Source organism: Malania oleifera, chromosome 13 (assembly GCF_029873635.1).
Source record: "Malania oleifera isolate guangnan ecotype guangnan chromosome 13, ASM2987363v1, whole genome shotgun sequence".
Lineage (NCBI taxonomy): Eukaryota > Viridiplantae > Streptophyta > Magnoliopsida > Santalales > Ximeniaceae > Malania > Malania oleifera.
This window is the reverse complement of record NC_080429.1, coordinates 40,900,671-40,921,280: the sequence shown is the minus strand read 5'-3', so window position 1 is coordinate 40,921,280 and position 20,610 is coordinate 40,900,671. Positions and strand designations below refer to the sequence as shown.

The window sequence follows — 20,610 nt, the reverse complement described above, 5'->3', positions numbered from 1 at the left end:
AACTAGTTCAATGAATAGGTAACACCGTTTACATAAATTCACATATATGCATAAAAGACAACCCCTGTTGGACAAACGACATGTTTAGCCCTCACGACGGGTTATGCGGCCCGTAGGCTGGACTTAGCCTGGGTCATCAACCTAAACAAAGTCAAAGTAACCATCTGTAAGTACGTCTGCAGGCATCTGCAAGCTCGTCTATAGGTCCGATTGCCTTACCATTTTCCAGTCCGACTTCAAAGGAAGGTACAACAACACTTTGCAGACCAAACGACTAAGACCACCGACACTTCCATTGCAGTGTGGTTACACCTAACCAAACAACTCACTAGCAACGGTATCGTGCTTTCAATACAACCGGTCCTTACGGTTCTTAAACCATATCATGCAATTTAAGTAATAAAAACTGTAATATATTCTCACTATTGTCATTTCATATAAAACTTCACATCATATCAAAACCTGACATATAGCCGTCATATCACATCTCCAATATTTTCCACAAACAATTCTAGTATTTTTGTAAAACAGTATAAATCATATTTCTACAGTATGATACCATAAAATAATTAGATTCAATTATGAAACAAAACCAAATGGATTATTCTCATGCCACATGATTTGAGTATTAAGTCATAGTCACTTAACCTAACTGAGAGAACATTTCATATTATGCTTTGGGGAAAAACTCGGGCTTGATCGTGTCCATGGATTAATTTTCTTAGAAAATACATATATGACTATACATATGGAAAATGAAGACGATCACCCCTTTTCCTTTGATTTCTTCACAAAATACGTGTATGATAACATAACTCACAATTTCAACCATTCGAATCATTCAAAAATCACTGTAAAACATTCCCATATTTATGAAATCTGTTTTTGAACGTTTGGATTTCGAAATGATCATTAATACCATATAACATATACATACAAACTGTTTAATCAATTTACTGTCAATAAAAATTTGACATAATTTAATCCCCTTACTTGTTTCCTGGAAAAAATATGCCTAAAACCCTTAAAGAACCAAAACCCTAGCTTTCGAATTGGTCGTCGAAAGTAAGTTGGCAAGCCGAGAAAGGAGAGGAAGATGATTGGGAATTGATGACGGACTCCAGGTGAGCCTAAGGGAGAGAGAGCTACATGAGAGAGTGAGAGTCGAGAGAGAGAGAGAGAGAGGAATGAAAATTATGAAATAAAAATACATTACTTACTACTTAAGTAAGTCTGTCCAGAGGAAAATCGTTGACGGTTTTCCTTGTACTTTACAAAACCATCAACGGTTTGGCTAATAATTGCTCTCGGTTGTTTTAGCCGTCGATGATTTTTGCTGAGATTCCTTGAAACACGGTTTTTCCTGTGCTTTACAAAACCATCGACGGTTTGGCTAATAATTGCTCTCGGTAGTTTTAACCGTCGACGATATTTGTTGAGATTCCTTGAAACCGTCGATAGTTTGGTCCTGTGCCAAACCGATATTCTCTTTTTCCTTTCGTTTCCTTTATTTATCTTTTCTTTTATTTATTTTATTTTCTTTCCGTGGTTCGGGATCCCTGCAAATGAAAACTAAAATGATATCTATAACCAAGAAGACAAAGAAACAGATTCATATAAAAGATGTATCCTAAGATAATTAAGTAATGGAAATGAAGTGATTAAACGCGAGAAAAAAAAGGACATGACTTTATAAGACTTAATAACTCCTCACAAATTAAAGACACTCAAAATTAAAAACCAAAAATAGCCTCATTTATTAAAAAAAGATGCTTAAGAGATGTGAAAAACAATGATTGATTTTCTAAATACTATTGCTATTTTGTTTTTATTTTTTTAAATTTATGACTTGAATGTGGAAGATGATCTTTTGAATATGAAATTTCTCACAAATTTGTTTTCCTTAAAATGATTGGCCCAATAATTATTTTATTTTATTTTATTTTTGAGGTCCTTAAACCTATCAAAAGAATCCAATCCAACAATTTAGTATGACATTGAATCCACGAACACCGAGGTTTAAACTAGACCCATCCAAACACAAAGGTTGTAACAGTCGAGCGATGAGCTGTCGGACCATGTTGTGCTAGATATATATCCACAACTGCCGACTGTTCTGCTAATCGAAGTCAAAGGTCTACAGATCCGACGGCTGCAGTCCCTCAATCCGCGATCAACCCCGGACAAGCCCAATCCGCGATCAGGCCGACCCTACCGTCGCTGCGGCGCCAAAACCCCCCTTCGTCAAAAACACAAATGTGACAAAACCGAAAAAAAATAAAAAAAAAATCAAAGAGAAGCAGAGAACGGGAAAATATAAAATCCCAGAAGCACACTTCCACCCATCTCCTCCCACAGCTCTGCTCTCGCCCGACTCCCGATGTCGAGCATGGAGCTCCAGAACACAGTGAAGGAGGCCCTCCACGCTCTCTACCACCACCCCGATGACTCCGTACGCATGCAGGCCGATCGATGGCTCCAAGACTTTCAACGCACCATCGATGCTTGGCAGGTGCTCCCCCCACTCTCCCCGTTTTCCATCACTAGGTTTATCTGTTTGTCGCTTATTCTGTCTTTTTGTGATCTCTGCGATGTTTGTAGCGTCGATAAGAGTAAGCGATGAGGTGTAGAATTGGAATCAGTATTTTGATAATTTGTGTGATCTTTTGTTTTTATTTTATTTTATTTTTATTTTCGGTGGTTTATTGAATGCTGTTTTTTCTTTTAGTGGAATTGGATTGTTTGGTTTTTCTTAATGAACCGAGCTTATTTGTTTACTAGGTGCTAATGCTATAAGCTGAAATTGTACTGGTGAGTAAAGTGTATGTAGTTAACTGTGAAGTGGAAAAACTGAAATTTAGGGTTTTCTCGGAGTTTTGATTGCTTTGGACTGATTAGTTTATCATTTCGTTTCATTTGATTGCTGGGACAACAGTTGAACTGAATTAGTATTTTAATTACTTTTATAAATTTTGAATCAGCAGTTCTATAATTTGTGTGATCTTTTGTTTTGTTTTGTTTTTTGTTTTTTTTAATTTTGGTGATTTATTGATTTTTGTTTTATTAATTTGTAGTAAAATTGGATTATTTGTTTTTTCTGAATGAACTAAGCTTAATTGTTTACAAGGACGATAATGGTGTAGGCTGAAATTGTGCTGGAGTAAAGTGTATGCAATTAATGTGAAGTGGAAAAAAAAACTGAAATTTATGGTCTCCTTGGAGTTTTGATTGCTTTTCAGCTGAATAGTTTATCATTTCTTTTAGAAAAAAAGTTGCGTTCCATTTGGTTGCTGGGAAAACAGATGAACTGAATTATCATTTCTTATGGAAAAAGCTGCATTTCATTCTGTTGCTTGGAAAATGGACGAAAGGAAAAGAAAATGAAAATCTGGAAAATGTGTTATATCTCAAGATTATTTTATGAATTGTAAAAGTAAAAAATTTAAAGAAACTTAGCCAAATGGCTGATTTTTGTTAATTAAAGTGGGGGGGAGGGTTCCTGTCTACTATTTTGTTTGTGAACTGTGACACTGACTGGTTTCCTAACGTACACTAAGTGGTTTCCCCTCTCGCCTGCACTCCATACTCAGGTATAGCTGTTGTTCTTCAACCATTTCATGGATTATACTGCACATGTGCACGCACACACACACACACACACACACATAATTCCCAATGCTCTTTCCTAGACCCGGGCCACATTTGTTTCAAGGGGTGCATTTTAAATATTTTTTGGTACTCATAATTCTTATGACTTGAGTGGTTATCCCCTGTTGTGATGTTTTTTTCTCATGCTTTTGTTATGTATTTTTATACATAAATCGTGGGATGCTATTGAATATTGTGCTTTCATAATAGAAAGCTTAATTATGGAGCATGCTTTTATTTTCCTTAAAGTTTTATGTTATCAGATTCTTAACTAAATATATATTTACTATGTTTTATTTAAGATGTATTGATGTTTTACTTTTTGTTCAGGTCTCTGATAATTTGCTTCATGATGCTAATAGCAATCTAGAAACCTTAATCTTTTGTTCTCAAATGCTAAGAAGCAAGGTGAATTTCTCATTGTTGTAATTATTGTCATTTTGATTGGTCTAATGTTGAATCATTACGTTGTAAAAAGATTATCAAAGCCTTGTTTATTGTGATGTTGATTGTTAATTTTTTGCACATTTGTGCTTGAGTTACAGGTGCAACGAGATTTTGAGGAACTACCTTCTGAAGCTTTTCGCCCATTACGGGATTCCTTAAATGTGAGTGGTTATTCATTTTTATACGCAACAAAGAAGCTTTTGCTTAAATTTAGGATGCTTTAGTTAATTGGAGAGAAATAATTGGTTTGCTAATATTGTTGTCTGGCCTCATTATGTGTTGGTTTTAGTTGACATGCATTTGAGTTTTAGATTATGATTGATATTTGAACATGAGTTTCCATTTTTACATGATGCTTTAATTTTAATGAAGGTATTGGCATGTTGATCGCTAATCCATATTTATATTTTAGGTAATGAGGATCTTGCAACTGAGAAATGACATTCAAAAAGTAAAAGTTGTTCAAATGTGAATGCTAAGGTGGATGAGTGGTAAAACATTAAAGTCTAAATTAAGGAATGAATATAGTTGCAACAAGTTAGGAATAGCACTGGTAGAAGATAAGGGAGGGGTAGCTTAGATGTTTTGGGCATTTGAAATGAAGGCCAAGTAGTGTGCAGTGAGGAGGAGCAAGCTAGTTATGTTAATGGTACTAGAAGAGGTATGAGTAGACCTAAAATAACTTGAAATGAGGTAGTGAGGAAGGATTTAACAACTCTTATTTTAGTTGAAGAAAGTGCTTTGATTTCATGAATTGGTGGAGAAATATTCATATAGCCGATCCCACTTAGTTGGAATTAAGACTTCTTGTTGCATTAGATAAATAGGTTGTTCTAAGGAATTTTCTCCAAATGTGTGTGATCTTTGCCTTTATAGTTCTGAATTTGCCTTTCATTTGTTTTTGCATTGTTCTTTTTGTTGGAGGATATGGAACAAGATTTTTGATTTTATTGAGGAAAGCTGGGTTTGTTGGGGCCAATGGAGGAATTGTTGGCTATTTCTTTTTTGAGGTTTGGAAGAAGCAAAGACTAGTCTGCCCTATGGAACATAAAAAAATGCGATATGGAAGAATCAAATACTGCTCAGGATCGTAGGGACTGTTTGAATGCTAAAGAATTGATGTTTCAAAGCAAGAAGCACACTTCTTGAGGAGGCAAGGATTTGTAATCGGTCTCCTTTTTCTGATCAATTAGGTAAGGCTTTCTCAGTTTTTCTATAGGTTCAAAAGTTCTTTCTTGATGAGGGAGTTCTAGCTGCTGATAAACTCCTTGATAGTTCTTATTCTTGTCTTTCTATATTTCCCATGTTGACTAACTATTCTAAATTTGTGCCTCGTACTACTGATTCTCATAACGAGTTATTTAATTCTGGCAAATGTATCCTGCCTATGCTTGTGGTTGAATTTAATGAAAATAACTATATTTCTTGCCAAAGAGAATTAGGTTCTATAGGAAGGACCTTAACCCTTGGTCCATTGGTGGGGAGAGGGACAACCGGGACCCACAAGAGCTTTTGAATAAGATGGGCTATTCCGTTGTTATTTGGTGTTAGGTTATTAGGGTTGTTGTTTCTCCTAGAAACTATAAGCAAAGAAAAAAAGAGTGGGGAAAGAATTGCAAAAAATGGCTTCCAATATAAACCATGGAGTATGGAGGGGTAAGGGTAAGAGGGTTAGGGGCGATAAGTTGGCAGAGTGAAGATCTTGAGCTGGAATATGAGGGGTTTGAGTTGCTATGTTAAGCATCATCTTTAAGGAAAGTATAGATAACGTTGCGTTAGATATTGTTATGCTTGAAGTGTCTAAATTGGAGGTGGTTGATGGGTTTCTTGCTGGAAGCATTTGAGATTCCAGGTTCTACTAGTTCCTCTGGGAATATTGTGATAATTTGGGGTGCTAGATTTAGTGGCAAATTGGATGCTTTAATTGGTTCCTTTTTTGTGTTTGATTGTTTAAATGTCACAAGAAAGGGAAAATGGTGGTTTTCCATGATCTATGGAACTAGCGCCTGTCGGTTGAGGGAATGTTGTGGGATTAATTATTTTCTCTTTATGGCATGTGTTCCCCCCATTGGTGTTTGAGGGCAATTTTAATTTAATTAGGACCACTAATGAGAAATTGGGAGGCTCTAGAATCACTGTGAGTATGAGAAGTTTTGATACTTCTATTAAGGAGTGTGATTGGAGGGGTATTGCCCTTCAGAATGCTAAATTTACTTGGTTCGTCGATGGTGCTAGATTAGTGGCTATTAGGACTAATAGATTTCTGTGCACCACTGATTGGGAGGATGCATTTTCTACCTTAGCTTAGAAGTTCTCCCTAGAGTTATTTCTGCTCATTGTCCTTTTGTTCAAGTTTAATCTTGTTAATGGGCCGCCCCTTACTTCGTTTAGATTTGAAAATATGTGGTTGACAACATCTTGATTTTGAGAGTTTGGTTAGGGCTTGATGGAGGGAGTGCATTGTGGAGGGTTGAGAGGGCATTTGTTTTATGAAAAGATTGAGGTACTTGAAAGATAAGCTGAAAATTTCGAATACATAAGTTATTGATGATGTTTGGCAGGCAAGTTTAGTTATTTAACGAGTTTGAAAAAAGTTGTTTTTAGGGAAGCGATAGAGTTAGAGGCAGAAATCTAGGATGAAATGGGTTAGGGATGAGGATTGTTAATAGACTCTTCCATAAAGTGGCAAATGGTAGGAGAAGAAGGACTTTTATTAAAGAGCTAGTGGATGGCACATGAGATATTACTGGGGATCCTGACCATATTGCTGGTTTGATTATTGATTTTGTAGGTAGAGGGGGACGAGGGAAGAGTTATGGTTGAGGGTTTGGATTATGCCCTATTTCAGAAGACATTGCAACTTGGTTAAAGATAATCTTTTAAGGAAGAGGAGATTAAGAGTCTGGCTTTTGAGATGGATAAAGATATGGCTCTTGGCTCAGATGGTTTTACTGTGGCTTTTTTTTTCAAAGATTGTTGAGAGCTCTTTAAGGGGGACCTTTTCAAAGTTTTTCTTGAGTTTTTTGACAATGGAGTGGTAGGAAGGAGTGAATTCTATTTTTATTACCTTGGTGCTTGAAAGAGAATTTATGGTTAAAGTCAAGGACTTTTGGCCAATTAGCTGACTAAGGTGTTATCTGAGACATTGGCTGCAGTTTTGGAGGATACTATTTCTCATAGTTAGAGGGGGGATGAGGGAAGAGTTATGGTTGAGTGGTTGGATTGTGCTCTATTTCAGAAGACAATGCAACTTGGTTAGAGAGAAATTTTTAAGGAAGAGGAGATTAAGAGTTTGGCTTTTGATGTAGTTAAAAAAGTTCATTTGATGTAGTTAAATTTTATTTTTCAGTTAAGACTGATATTTTGAGCATGGACTTGTGGTCCAGTGGTTTCTTCTGAGTCCTCTTTAAAGAACACAGTCTGTGTGGGTGAGGGAGTGTATTAACCTATAAAAATACCAGTGTGTACCTAAGCCAATATCAGTTGATGGAAATTTTTGTTAATAACCTGGAGAATATAAGTTCTGTTCAGATGCAGGGAAAATGTTGCTTTGTATTTTTGATTTGAAAGAGTAATTTGAAGAGATATAAGACATTTAATTTGAAGAGATATAAGACATTTTTTTGCCATTGGAAATGCTTGTTTTCTTGTGAACTCTTCCTAGTATAAATATGTTGAAAATTTTCTTGTCCTTTTGTTATTTTAATTTTGAAATGAGTTTCTTTTTTTAATTAGCTGTCTTCTAGGAATCAGTTATCTCAAGTTTTTAGCTCAATTACTTCATAGAGGAAGGTTTGTTTCGTTCTCATGTATATTTTGTGCAAGTGCATGTATGCATACATAGTCCTTAGTTGCTTTTATCAACCAAATCTGATTTCATGGAAGCTTTAAATGCAGATTTTATTGAAAAAATTTCACAAGGGCCCTCCCAAAGTTAGAACACAGGTACGCTTTCCCCTCCTTCTCTCTTTCTACATTGCACATATTGTCTTTTAATTATACTTGGGAAAACATTTGGCTCAAATGCTGATGTTTGGTTCTGTAGATTAGCATTGCAGTGGCCGCATTGGCTGTTCAAGTTCCTGCAGAAGATTGGGGTGATGGTGGGATTGTGAATTGGCTTAAGCATGAGATGAATTCTCATCCAGAATTTGTACTAAGTTTTTTGGAGCTTCTTACTGTCTTGCCTGAGGTGAATATGAATTATTCACTTTTGAGATTTATCACTTTCCTTATCTAGTTATTTTTGCTGGGATTGAGAATATGTAGTCCAGTGAAATAATGATGTTGAATGTCATTGACTATGTCTAGTTTGGTAGGAGGCTAGTGCAGCAACCACATCAACTATATCAATTGATTACTTTTCTAGCTCTACTTTAGGAGGTAACAAGTAGTATGACAGGACTGGCAACACAATATGAAAAAAGAGTTTTGTCCTGGATAATCAATCACCTAACTGAAAGAGCTTTAAGTTAGACTATTAATTTATAGTGTCTTTTGATAAACAAAGATATTTATAGAGAGACTAGAAAAAGATGAGGTGGAGGACAAGGCATAGAGAGACTAGAAAAAGATGAGGTGGAGGACAAGGCATACTCCAACCAAACAATAAAGCAACAAACAAAAAGAAAGTTATCTTCCATACAAAGCTAATGACACAATTTTCTAGACTTGCTGCATATCAGTTAAGCCTTTCACAAAGTGCCACAAAGCAATGCAAGAAATACCGACTTACTTCAAATCAATTTAGGAGAAGTAGCAACATCCTTGATTATATTAGCATTCCTGTTCAACTACATGCACAAAATAATCACAAAACTGTGCACCTCCAGAGAGCTTTCCTCTCCTTTCCTTCCTAAAACCCCTAAATTACAAAGAGTTCCAAAGGATGATCGGCAAACTCAATGCTTCTCAAAAACACCAAATGTTACTTGAGATATTTCATGAAAATGGATGATGTAGGAACACATGTGAACAAGTATCCCCACTGCCATAGTAGAGCGCACACATTTGGAGACAATGGCTTATTTGGTCTTCTCCTTTGAAGCAAATCATTAATATTGCTTTATTGACAACTGCAGTCCTAGTGAAAAGCTTTTGTTTTTAGTAAAATTTTGGTTATCCAAATAAAAAGAAATTACAAGAAAAGGAGTAGCACTAGGGCCATGTGTCAAATGGTTGAAGAAAGACTTGCAAGAAAAAGAACCAAGCACATCCAACAAGAATATTAGGCCATTCATTTCCATCCCATTCTGATTCCTCACAAAAGGAAAATTCCATGACTTAAAAACTTTCCTGAGTTTAAAATACTTGCCTATGTTAATAAACCTAATTCTATTTATTATTATTTTATATTTTTATATTATATATTTTTTGTTTTGTTTCTCTTATTTTTTTTTTTTTTCATGTGGACCTCTTGTCCCCTCAGGTTATAACTTCTCCTTCGCAATCTAATAAACCTTCTTTTATTATCTTAAAAAAAACTAATTCTAAAAAAGCCATGGGCATCAACAGGAAATTGGACACAAATAGGGAGCTAAAATGTCTGGAATGTTCAGTTAATTATGATAAATCGAGAGGATGCACAGGTTTGGTGGGGGCAGGTAGCAGCTGGCGTTGCGTGGTTAAATCATGTGAAGGAAAATCATCTCTTGGAATGTGAGGGGCTAAATGATAAATCCAAAAGAAGTCTAATTAGGTCCTTTCTCAAGGATTGGAAACGCAACATTGTCTACTTACAAGAATCCAAATTGGGAAATATGGACATCTTTTGGTTGGAGATCTTTGGGGGCGGGAGACCTGCAAATGGGTTCCCTTTGGTGTTGTGAGTAATGCAGAAGACATCCTTGTTATGTGGAATCTCAATGTTGTGGAGAGGCTGGGTCATTCCATCAACTCTAATTCTTTCTTTCGCATGTTTGCTCAATAACCTAGATGACAATTTTCTATGGGCTGTCACTGCCACCAGGGTCTATGGCCCAAGAGAAGGACCTCATAGACACCTTCTTTGGATAAAGCTCTTGGAAGTTAAAAGCTGATGGGACACTTCTTGGGTTATCAAAGGAGATTTCAATATGGTGTTGTTTCCCCATGAAATAAGTGGAGACGGAGTAGCAAGCAGTTGCATGAGAGAGTTTTTAGAATTCGTCAATGTGAATGCCCTTATCATTCTTCCAACCATGGGGAGAACTTTCACTTGGTCCAACACTAGAGAGCCTCCTTCTTTCTTATGGATTGACAGATTCCTTATCTTGGTGGATTGGGACATTCACTTCCCCAAAGCCATTCAGGGACTCCTTAGGCCCACGTTGGACGACTTCCCTATTCTCATTGACATGGATCAAAATTGAAGGGAAAATCAAGGTGTAGAATAAAAGCTACTTCGGAAATATTCAAGCAAAAAAGACTACCATTCTTAATGACATTAAGGGTCTTGACTAGCAAGAGATGGGACAAGGGCTCAGTACTGAAGGAAGGGCAAAAAGGGTATTGGTGAAGAAGGAATTGATTGATATCATTAGCCTTGAAGAGATCACCTGGAGGTAGAAATCTAGAGCCTTATGGCTCAAGGAGGGAGATTAGAACACAAATTGTTTCCACTAAATTGTGAATGTTCACCATAGGCCGAACCCCATATCCAACATTAAAATTGAGGAGAACACTTTGGTTGAGGAAGGGGAAATCAAAAGGAGCATCTGTGAGTTCTACAAAGTCCTCTACTTTGAAACCAAAAACTGGAGACCTATAGTGGATGGTTCAATTTCAAATATCTCAATCCCTCTACTATTGAGTGGCTAGAGAGACCCTTTGAAGAAGCTGAAATCCTAAGTTATTAGATATTGAATGGAGACAGAGAACTTGGCCTAGATGATTTTTCATTAACTTCTTCTTCTTCTTCTTTTTCTTCTTCTTCTCCTCCAGTCTAATTGGGACATTCTCAAGCAAGATCTTATCAGCACATTTGAGGATTTCTTTAGATTAGATAGATTCTTGTGCAACATTATTGCCACTTTCTTACTCTAATTGTGGAGAAATTTGGGGCTATTAATATTAAGGACTTTTGTTTAATTAGTCTGGTGGGAAGTATGTATAAGATTCTTGCTGAGGTCTTTGCTAAGAGGATCAAAAGAGCCATTATGGAAAGTTGTCGGACATTGCCAACATGCCTTTGTGGCTAGAAGATAGATCATAGATGCAGCCCTCATTGTTAATGAGGTGGTGGATTTCTATTAGAGAGGGAGGAAAAGCAGTATAGCATGTAAGCTTGACATGGAGAAACCTTTTGATCACGTCAATTGGAACTTTTTTCTTTATCTTCTTAGAAAGATGGGTTTTGGGGATTGATGGTGGAGTTGGATCGCCCGCATAGGTACTCCAAGTTTCTCAATGCTTATAAATGGATGCCCTTTTGATTTCTTTTGCTTCTCTAGAAGACCTCAAAGGGATCCTTTGTCTCCCCTTTCTTATTCATTGTGGTGATGGAGGTGCTAAGCCTTATGTTGAAAATCCCATTGAAAGAGGACTCTTTAAAGGCCTCAGAATCTGCAGAAATGGATGGTGTTTGGAGGTCTCACATCTTTGGTTCATAGATAACAACATTATTTTCTGTGAGGATGACCCTCTTCACATTTTGGATCTTCGATGCATTTTTGTAGGCATTCGAGGCTGTCTCAGGTTTGAAAGTAAATCTTGGAAAAAGTGAAATTATTTTGTTTGGTGATTGTTCAGGAGGACCTTTCCTTACAAGTCTTTTGGGGGGATGCAAATTAGGATTTTTCCTATCAGCTACCTTGGGTTACTTCTTGGAGCTAGATTCAAAGATAAAGGAGTTTGGGACCCATTATCGAGAAGTTTGAGAAAAGGCTAGCTGGATGGAAAAGGATTTTTTTTTTGTCGAAGGGTGGTAGATTCACTCTTATAACTTAATAAAGCACCTTGACAAATTTATTGGTTTACTTCATGTCACTTCTCCCACTCCCTTGTCTAAAAACGCGCTCTTTTAGCTAAATGGTTGTGGTGCTTCCCTTTAGAAGATAATTTCCTATGGCATATGGTTACTCATGGTAAGTTTGGGTTGGATGAGGATGGTGGGATACTAATGCTAGTTTGGGGTTTTTTTGGGGAGTCTGTGGAGGTCTATTTCTTAGATTTACTCTATTTTCACCCCACGCACTAAATTTGAAGCGGGGAGGCGTTCTCAGATTCTTTTTTTTTTTGGAAAGACCCATGGCTTGGGAACAACTCTTTTTCTGCTTCTTTTCCTTGTATTTTTAGATTGTGCTCTAAGTTGAACCGAGTTCTCTCTTTCTTTGTGGGCAATGCAAGTAGCTTCTGGTCTCTTGGAATCTTCATTTTTGGAGGCCTCTAAATGATAGGGAGATGGTGGAGTTGTCTTCCTTATTGTCTGTATTGAACAATTGCAAATTATCCTTGGGTAGGGATGTTCATTCTTGGTGTTTGGATCATTTGAGGGCGTTTTCTTGTAAATCATTCTTTGAATTTTGACCTATTCAAACTTTCTCTTTCCTCTTTATATTGTTATTTGGAAGGTTAAAGTTCCCCCAAAAATTAAAGTGTTTACTTGGTTGGTTGTGCCCAAAAAAATTAATGCCAATAACTTGCGGCGGATTAGGAGACCTTTGAAGACTCTCTCCCAGATGTTTGCGTGCTCTGTTATAGGAATTACTAAACAGCCTCTCAACTCTTTTTGTGTTGTGATTTTGCATGGAGGATTTGGAATAAATTGTTCAATATTATGGAAGAGAGTTAGGTATGCCCCTGTTTAGTGGAAGACTTGTTAGCCACTTCCTTTACTGGCTTTGGAAGAAGGATAGGACAGTTCTATCATCTATGGAAGTGTAGCAAGTATGCAGTTTTATGGGGTTTATGGAAGGAACATAATGGTGAACTTTTTCTAAGAAGAAGTTTAGTGCATCTTTGGGGTGGGAAAAGAATCAGTTTTTGACTTCTTTATGGTGGTGTCAAGTTTGGAATTTTCAGGGAAGCTACCTTTCAGGATTTAAATAGGGATTGGAAGACCTGGTTGGCTTGATTTCTGTTTTTTGTTACTTTTAGTTTTTTCCTTGTTTGTTCCAGATTTTTTGGGAGATGTCTTATTCTCCCTCATTGTAAATTCTTTTCCTATTATTGAAATTTCTTTTGCTATAAAAAAAAGATTTGGGAGATGAGATGTGTGTGATGAAAGATATGGATCGTCGTGAAAGTGCATTTTTTAGGGGCAAAAATGACAAACAATGCCTTGTAATGGACCTATTAGAGAATCAACTATCATATATGGATCATTATGAAAGTTGCACGTTTTAGGGGCAAATTAGTATCCTGCCCAGTCTCGTCTAATCTATACTTTTTACAACTCTATGCCATAGGGAAAAATTCTCTAGCAGAAATTGCCAAAGCCATTTAGCCAGGAGAGCTGTATTTTTAGACACTAAATTTCCAAGACCCAAACCACCCTCCTGTTTATCTATTGCAAACCACTTGCCAGCTTACCAAATTAGCCCTAAAGCTTCCTACCCCCAACCAAAAGAAATCCCTCATTATTTTCCCAATTTTGCTAGCAACCCCCAAATGTATCTTAAAAATAGAAATAAAGTATAATGGGATACTAGAAGACAAGCCCGAAAGAGAGTAATTCTACCACTAAGAGAGAAAAAAGCACCCTTCCACCCGTCTAATTGCTTAGAGGCCCTTTCCACGATAGGATCCCAAAAAACTATCAAATCTAGGATTACCCCCTGATGCAGGGGCAGCATCAAGGTTCTGCAGCCATGGGAGAATTTAGAAGAAATAGAAGAGAGGAAGGAAGGGGAAGGGAGGAGAGAGGATACTAGGAGGGAACTCGCGTTCAATTCAATTCAAATTCATCAACAACTGCGTACATCATGGCTTTTACACACTATTTATAATAAAACTTTAACACACTATTTACAATAAAACCTCTAAACACATGAAATTACTCACATACCCCTAAAACTACATTACGTTACAAATATATCCCTAGAATACAGAATTACTTCAAAGATGCCCCCAACATAAATAATCCTAATACAAGCAAACTACACACGCATACTTAAACAACTAACTAACTAAGCACATTTGGGTTTCGGACCCAATAAACCATTCACCATATTCTTTGACATAGGCCATCTAATTGGGTCGAAATGATCCATCCAAATTGCCGCTTCTCATCCTACATCAATTCCCTCATTTGAGTGATGGTTGGCTTTTAGAATTTGTTCCAGAATGCTCAGGAGTCTTTCAAGAGGTATTAGTTTGAACACCTTTACCAAATTTCTCAACTGTCTTCTCTTGTACAACTTCCCTACTATTCTCAAATCGAAGAACTGATGTAGCTCTAGGAGGATTGCGTTGCATGTCCTCCTTACCTTTACCCAATTGCCCAGCTGTCTTCTCTCGTACAACTCTACTAGTACTCTTCTCAAACTGAAGGGCTGATGTAGCTATAGGAGGATTGCGTTGCCTGTCTTCCTCGATCCCTCCTCAATTTGAAGTGCAACCTGTGCTGAGGATTGCGTTGCATGTCCTCCTCACCTTTACCCAATTGCTCAACTGTCTTCTCTCATACTACTCCACTAGTACCCATCTGAAATTGAAGGGCTGATGTAGCTTTAGGAGGATTGTGTTGCATGTCCTCCTCAATCCCTCCTCAATCTGAGTGGCAACCTGTGCTGAGGATTGCGTTGCATGTCCTCCTCACGTTCACCCAATTGCTCAACTGTCTTCTCTCATTCAACTCCACTAGTGCTCTTCTCAAACCGAAGGGCTGATGTAGCTCTAGGAGGATTGCGTTGCATGTCCTCCTCACCTTTACCCAATTGCTCAACTGGCTTCTCTCGTACAACTCCACTAGTACTCTTCTCAAACCGAATGTAGCTTCAGGAGGATTGCATTGCATTTCCTCCTCAATCTGAGTGGCAACTCGTGCTGCATTAGCAACTGTTCTTCTTTGTCTTAATTAAATATTTTAATGAAGTATATGCTAAATTTGTAACCCAGCTTCATTTTAAGATACTGAACCATCTGAGTAATCCTTGTATTTATTTTTTATTTAATATTAATTTTATAAGTATATATTTTTTCCTTATATTATATTTCCAGGATTACATTTTAAGATACTGAGCCATTTGAGTAATCCTGGAGGTTGTGTGTGCAGTGGCTATATGCGTCGAGAAATGTTTTTTGTAGGCACGAAATCGGCTTAAGGACAGTGGTCCTTCTACGCCTCAGCTTCTATAAGTATTTGTATTTTTATTTAAAGCTTCTACAAGTATTTGTATTTTTATTTATATTAATTTTATTAATAAATATTTTTTGCTTCGATTATATTTCCAACAGAGGGAGATTGAAGTTGCAAAACAGTGGGGGGGGGGGGGGGGTTGAATAAAACAACTGTGGGAGAATTTAGAAGAAATAGAAGAGAGGAAGGAAGGGGAAGGGAGGAGAGAGGAGGTGGGAACTTACGTTCAATTCAATTTAAATTCATCAACAACTGCCTACATCATGGTTTTCACACACTATTTATAGGAAAGCCTAGAAGAAGAAGAAGAAGAAGCAGCAGCAGAGAGGGAGGGAGAAGTTACAAAATAGAGGAGGAGAAGGAAAGAAGAAGAGAAGGAGAAGAAGCAGCAGCAGCAGAGGGAGGTAGAATTTGCAAAACAGTTGGGGGGGTGGGAGGGAGAAGAAGATTGAGAGAAAAAGATGGGGGATTTGAAATGGAAGAAAGAGAGTGGGCTCTGATACCAAATGATGCAGAGGCAGCATCAAGGTTTCACAGCCATGGGAGAATTTAGAAGAAATAGAAGAGAGGAAGGGAGGAGAGAGGAGATACTAGTGGGGAGCTCATGTTCATTTGAATTCAAATTCATCAACAACTGCCTACATAATGTCTTTCACACACTATTTATAAGAAAGCCTCTAAACACGTGAAATTACACACGTATCCCTAAAACTACATTTCATTACAAATATACCCCTAGAATACACAATTACTACAAACAAGTCCTCAACATAAATAATCCCAATATAAGAAAACTGCACACACATACTTAAACAACTAACTAACTAAGCACATTTGGATTTCGGATCCAATAAACAATTCACCTATTCTTTGACATAGGCCTCCTAATTGGGTTGAAATGATCCATCCAAATAGCCGCTCCCCCCCCACCCGGCCTCCAGGGAAAAAAAAAAAAAAAAAAACAAAAGGGAACTGTAAATAGGACAGCAGCCAATCCAAAATACTACATCCACCATCGTGTCAACTACTTCCATGCTTTTATTGATAAAGGTCCCTGTGTTCTAAGTTGCTAGTTTAGCTTCTTTACCCACCCATGTCGAGAATCATGCTGGAACCATCATGTATTTGACACCACTCTGGGGTGCTGCACATGGCACTTCACTTTGGGGTGATGACCTAGCCCACACTCGCTTGTTTTTCAGTCACCTGGGTGGTGAAAGTGCAACGCATCACTACTCCTTGGGACCACAATGAATAATTGGTAAGGATAGATATTTGACAAGTTCTACGCTTGCTCTGAGCTACTTAATGCTTCTCTCTTATTTTAAGAAAAGAGTTATGACATTAAGTGCAACACAGGTGGAGTTTAAAATTAAAAAATTAATTAAAATGAGAGAATTAAAGTTTCTTAATATTTTTGAATTTTGAGTCATAGATAGGAATATGAATTTTGAGAAATTGGATGAATTTTTCCTGTTTGAGTATACTTTCAACTGAATTGGGGCACTTACTGAATTTGAATTTTTTTAAGTTGGATTATTGGATTAGAACCCTGGATACCATTAAGAGTGAAACACACTTTTATGCAGTAAAACAGCCATTCTTTCTCTTCAATGCACCTATGGGAGGACATTGTTTTGATTAAGAAAAATATTAGGGGTGATTGATTTGAGTGATTGAAGAGCATTAAAAAATAAACTATATAAATTGTCCCATGGGTAAATGGTTGTAATCACACACTATATATGAACAGATTTCTTAGTTCTTTATCTCTATGCTTTTAATTCTATTTTTTTTTAATTTTGTTTTACAATCAGGAAGTATTGAACTACAAGATAGCTGCTCACCCAGAAAGACGCCGCCAATTTGAAAAAGAATTAACTTCTGCAATGGAGGTTGCTCTTAATATCTTGACTGCTTGCTTGAATGTTAATGAGCTTAAGGAACAGGTAGGAGCCTTCTTCCAAATGTTAACCAGATGTTGTATAATTTACTTGTAGCCATAATGGTATTTATGCATTTTAATAGCCTCATTATATCACCCACTGGGTAAGCATGCTTGTGATCCTTTTGTGAGGTGAACTTGTGTGACTCCGGAAGTAGGTTTCCGTTTTCGAATTTGTGTGTAATTGAAAATGTTAACGAGTTGTATTTATTGCTAAATTTCTTTATCATCATGCACTCCTTAATTCAATAAAACATGGTTGTTATTCTTTGACATTCATTATCCATAAAAAATCTATAATTTTATTTATTGTTTGGATCTGGCACATTTTTGTGGAAAGGGGAAGTTGTTGGAGGGGAGTAACTGTCACCATGTATGGTTTACATCGGACCCTGATGGACTAGAAATGATGGTAGGGATGCATAAGGAGTTGAGGTTGTGGAAGCATATTAGGAGAGGGTGGGAGGGTTTTGCAGCATGTGGAAATTTAATTTGGGAATGTGGGCTTAATGCTTTCTTGACATGGCAGATGGTATATGGAGCACCCTTTGAAGCTTCACTTCTTTAATTGATCGCATGATAGGCTGATTGACAGTTGAAAGGAGGACAGAGTGAGATGGATGGAATCTTGTAAAGGAATGTTGCTTTAAAGTGAATTTGTGCCACAAGGAGATCAGAAGGGAGGACAGAGGTGTTAGGCAGCTAATTTTTCCTGGAAAGCGATATGGCAATCTGGAGATCCTGCCACAGTTAATTTCTTTGCATGTCAAGCATTTAGAGAAAGCATCCTGATGATGGATAATCTTCAAAAGAGGGGAAAGGTTCTGGCTAAAACATGTTATATTTTGAGGATGCATCTGAGACTGCTTGTCATATTCTTTTACATTGTAGGTGGACTGGAGCTTTGTAGCCATCTCTATATGGGTTTTTGCTGGGCAGTTGAGGCCTTCATTTTCCAGGAGCTGCGGGCTTGGATGGGTATAAAGGCTTGTATGGAGAGGGGATAGGTTATTTTGCTTCTCGCTATTTTTTGGGTTGTGTGAAGGGAAAGGATCAGAAGAGCATTTGCAGGAGAGGAAATGTCCCTTGCAAGGGCTGTGAATGTGGTTCAAGAGTAAATTTTTGGCCTGGGAAGTATGGGTGGAAATACATACCTTTTTTGATTTAGTTGGTTTTGGGATTGTAAAGGTGCTGTGCTGTCTTGTACTCAGCTGTCACTCCCTTTATAAAAGCATATATTTATTTTCTAATTGGGAGGGAAGAGGACTGGAAAGAATGTTGTTATTTGTTGGTGCAAGAGAGGTTTGGGAGGGAACATTCTAAGTTCTAACAATGGTTTGCAAATGAGGACAACTAATAATTATTTGTCTCTAGCTATGTGTTTTATGTGCAGATAGAGTAGTGAGGCGGATAATGTCCTATAGTTTATTTGGACAGCATCCTGTGGCCTGAAATTTATGGAACTTCTTTTTGATTTTTTAAAGCAGTCTTAGGTTGGTCCAGGTATTTCAGAAAATTTGTTTCTTATAAAGCTTTAGGGTGTTGGGAGCGGTAAGGACAGAAATTCTCTGGCACAGTGCATCCTTGTGGTAGTCCGATTATATGGTTGGACAGGAGTGCTAAGGTTTTTCTGGGATTTTTGTATTTACCAGAACAGAAATGGGAGGAAGTGATGCTTTTAGACATATCTTGTTTTTCTGCCTTCAGAACTTGTACAGGTCTTCCATTGACATATTTTGATGATAGTGGAAGACTTTAGTTTTGTATTTCCATACTTGTTTTTTATTGCTCTTTATATGTGGACTTATTCTTTTCTTAAAAAATTCTCCTGTTTTGTCAAAGAAATTTTTTTACCATGAACCTCATATATCCATGGAAATTATTAATGATCTAACCCTAACAATTGTTCTTTTATTTTTTCTCTAGTCCATTATGAGGCTCATTGGTGTTTGGGTTTCTAGATCATTATGAGGCTCATTTGGGTTTGTGCTGCACAAAACAGACTGTTTTCCTCTACCCTGGGGGAAAAAAGAAGGGGGGGGGGGGTGGTATCTCCCTTCCCTAACTCTATCCCATCCCCAATGGTTGAACCAGAGATATGGAAGTCATTTGTTCTTTTATTTTTGCGATGGGTATCTATATTTCCTTGCTTCATGACATCATGGAGATAGTGTGAATCTTTGACTGTGCAGAATTAAGGATTGAGGCGTTGACAATCCTCAAATTCATTACATCACATTGTTAATATTCAGATGTTGACTTGTGTTGTCCAGATTATTCTCTTTATTAAGTATTTTTTTTTCTTTCCTTGTAAAATGCTTCAATGACGAACTTTTGTTGTTCACATTCCTTTGGAGCACTCTAGACATTCAGAATGTGGTAAATTTTTTCTTACGTAGAACCATTCCCTATAGGACATGGTCAGCAAGAATTAATTATTGGGGACAGACAGACCGGTAAAATAGCAGTAGCCACAGCTATGATTCTTAATCAACAAAGTCAAAATCTATTTATGTCTAATTTATTAGTCTATTGTTTGGTATGTCTACAAAAATATCCAACTGGAGTTGAATTTTTGTGGCATACAAAGCACTTGTGCATGAGTATTACTTCATGTAACTTTTTTCCTGAGATTTTTTAACCCAACTATTTTGCAGGTTCTTGAAGCATTTGCTTCTTGGCTTCGGCTAAGGCATGGGTATGTATTTCCCTTTCTTTATTTTCTTCAGATATATGCGGCTTTTAAAATTCCATTCTGTCAGAGATGGACATGTTTGCTAGTCTACACCGATAAACTTTTGTATGTGGCTTTCTGCAGTTATAGTTGTGATATTCTCAATTCGAAGGAGATTTTTTGGAATGCCTTATATGGGTTTATGGTATTAGACATTCAGTGCTGCATCCCGCATGGGTGGAGGAATTTGCTGTCTCTGATTTCCTTTTGACTTGGGAGCTTGCGGTTACCTTAGCTTCTTCTTCTTCTCTCTCTCCCATCCCCCTCCCCCCCAAAATACAGAGAAATACACACATTGAGTTTGGGAGTTTTTTTTTTTGGAGCTGGGGGAGGGGGGGGAGGAGGGGATTTGGTGTCAATATTATTCAGTGTGGCAGCATAGAAGAGAGTTTTTTCCCATTTTATTATTATTTTAAAATAAAATATTAAATAATACTCTATTTGGGAAAAAAATTTCGCAATCTGATGCTTACATAATCTCGCAGGTTGGGGCGAGATTTAAACAAATCTCACAGGTTGGTCCTGCGAGATTTGCATGGACACTTGTGTTATATGGCT

The 20,610-nt window shown here is 37.3% G+C and overlaps 1 protein-coding gene across 2 annotated transcripts in view; it reads left to right on the top strand.

Annotated features, from left to right (window-relative positions):
• Positions 1 to 2,069: 2,069 nt before the first annotated feature.
• LOC131146729 (transportin MOS14) overlaps positions 2,070 to 20,610 on the top strand; it is a 101,938-nt gene continuing 83,397 nt past the window's right edge. For both annotated transcript variants that reach the window (XM_058096487.1, XM_058096486.1), the window contains exons 1-7: positions 2,070 to 2,512; positions 3,979 to 4,056; positions 4,194 to 4,256; positions 7,993 to 8,040; positions 8,141 to 8,287; positions 17,191 to 17,322; positions 19,976 to 20,016. In XM_058096487.1, the coding sequence (XP_057952470.1) occupies positions 2,381 to 2,512; positions 3,979 to 4,056; positions 4,194 to 4,256; positions 7,993 to 8,040; positions 8,141 to 8,287; positions 17,191 to 17,322; positions 19,976 to 20,016 (641 nt within the window). In that variant the 5' untranslated portion in view covers positions 2,070 to 2,380. The remainder of the gene's footprint in view (positions 2,513 to 3,978; positions 4,057 to 4,193; positions 4,257 to 7,992; positions 8,041 to 8,140; positions 8,288 to 17,190; positions 17,323 to 19,975; positions 20,017 to 20,610) is intronic.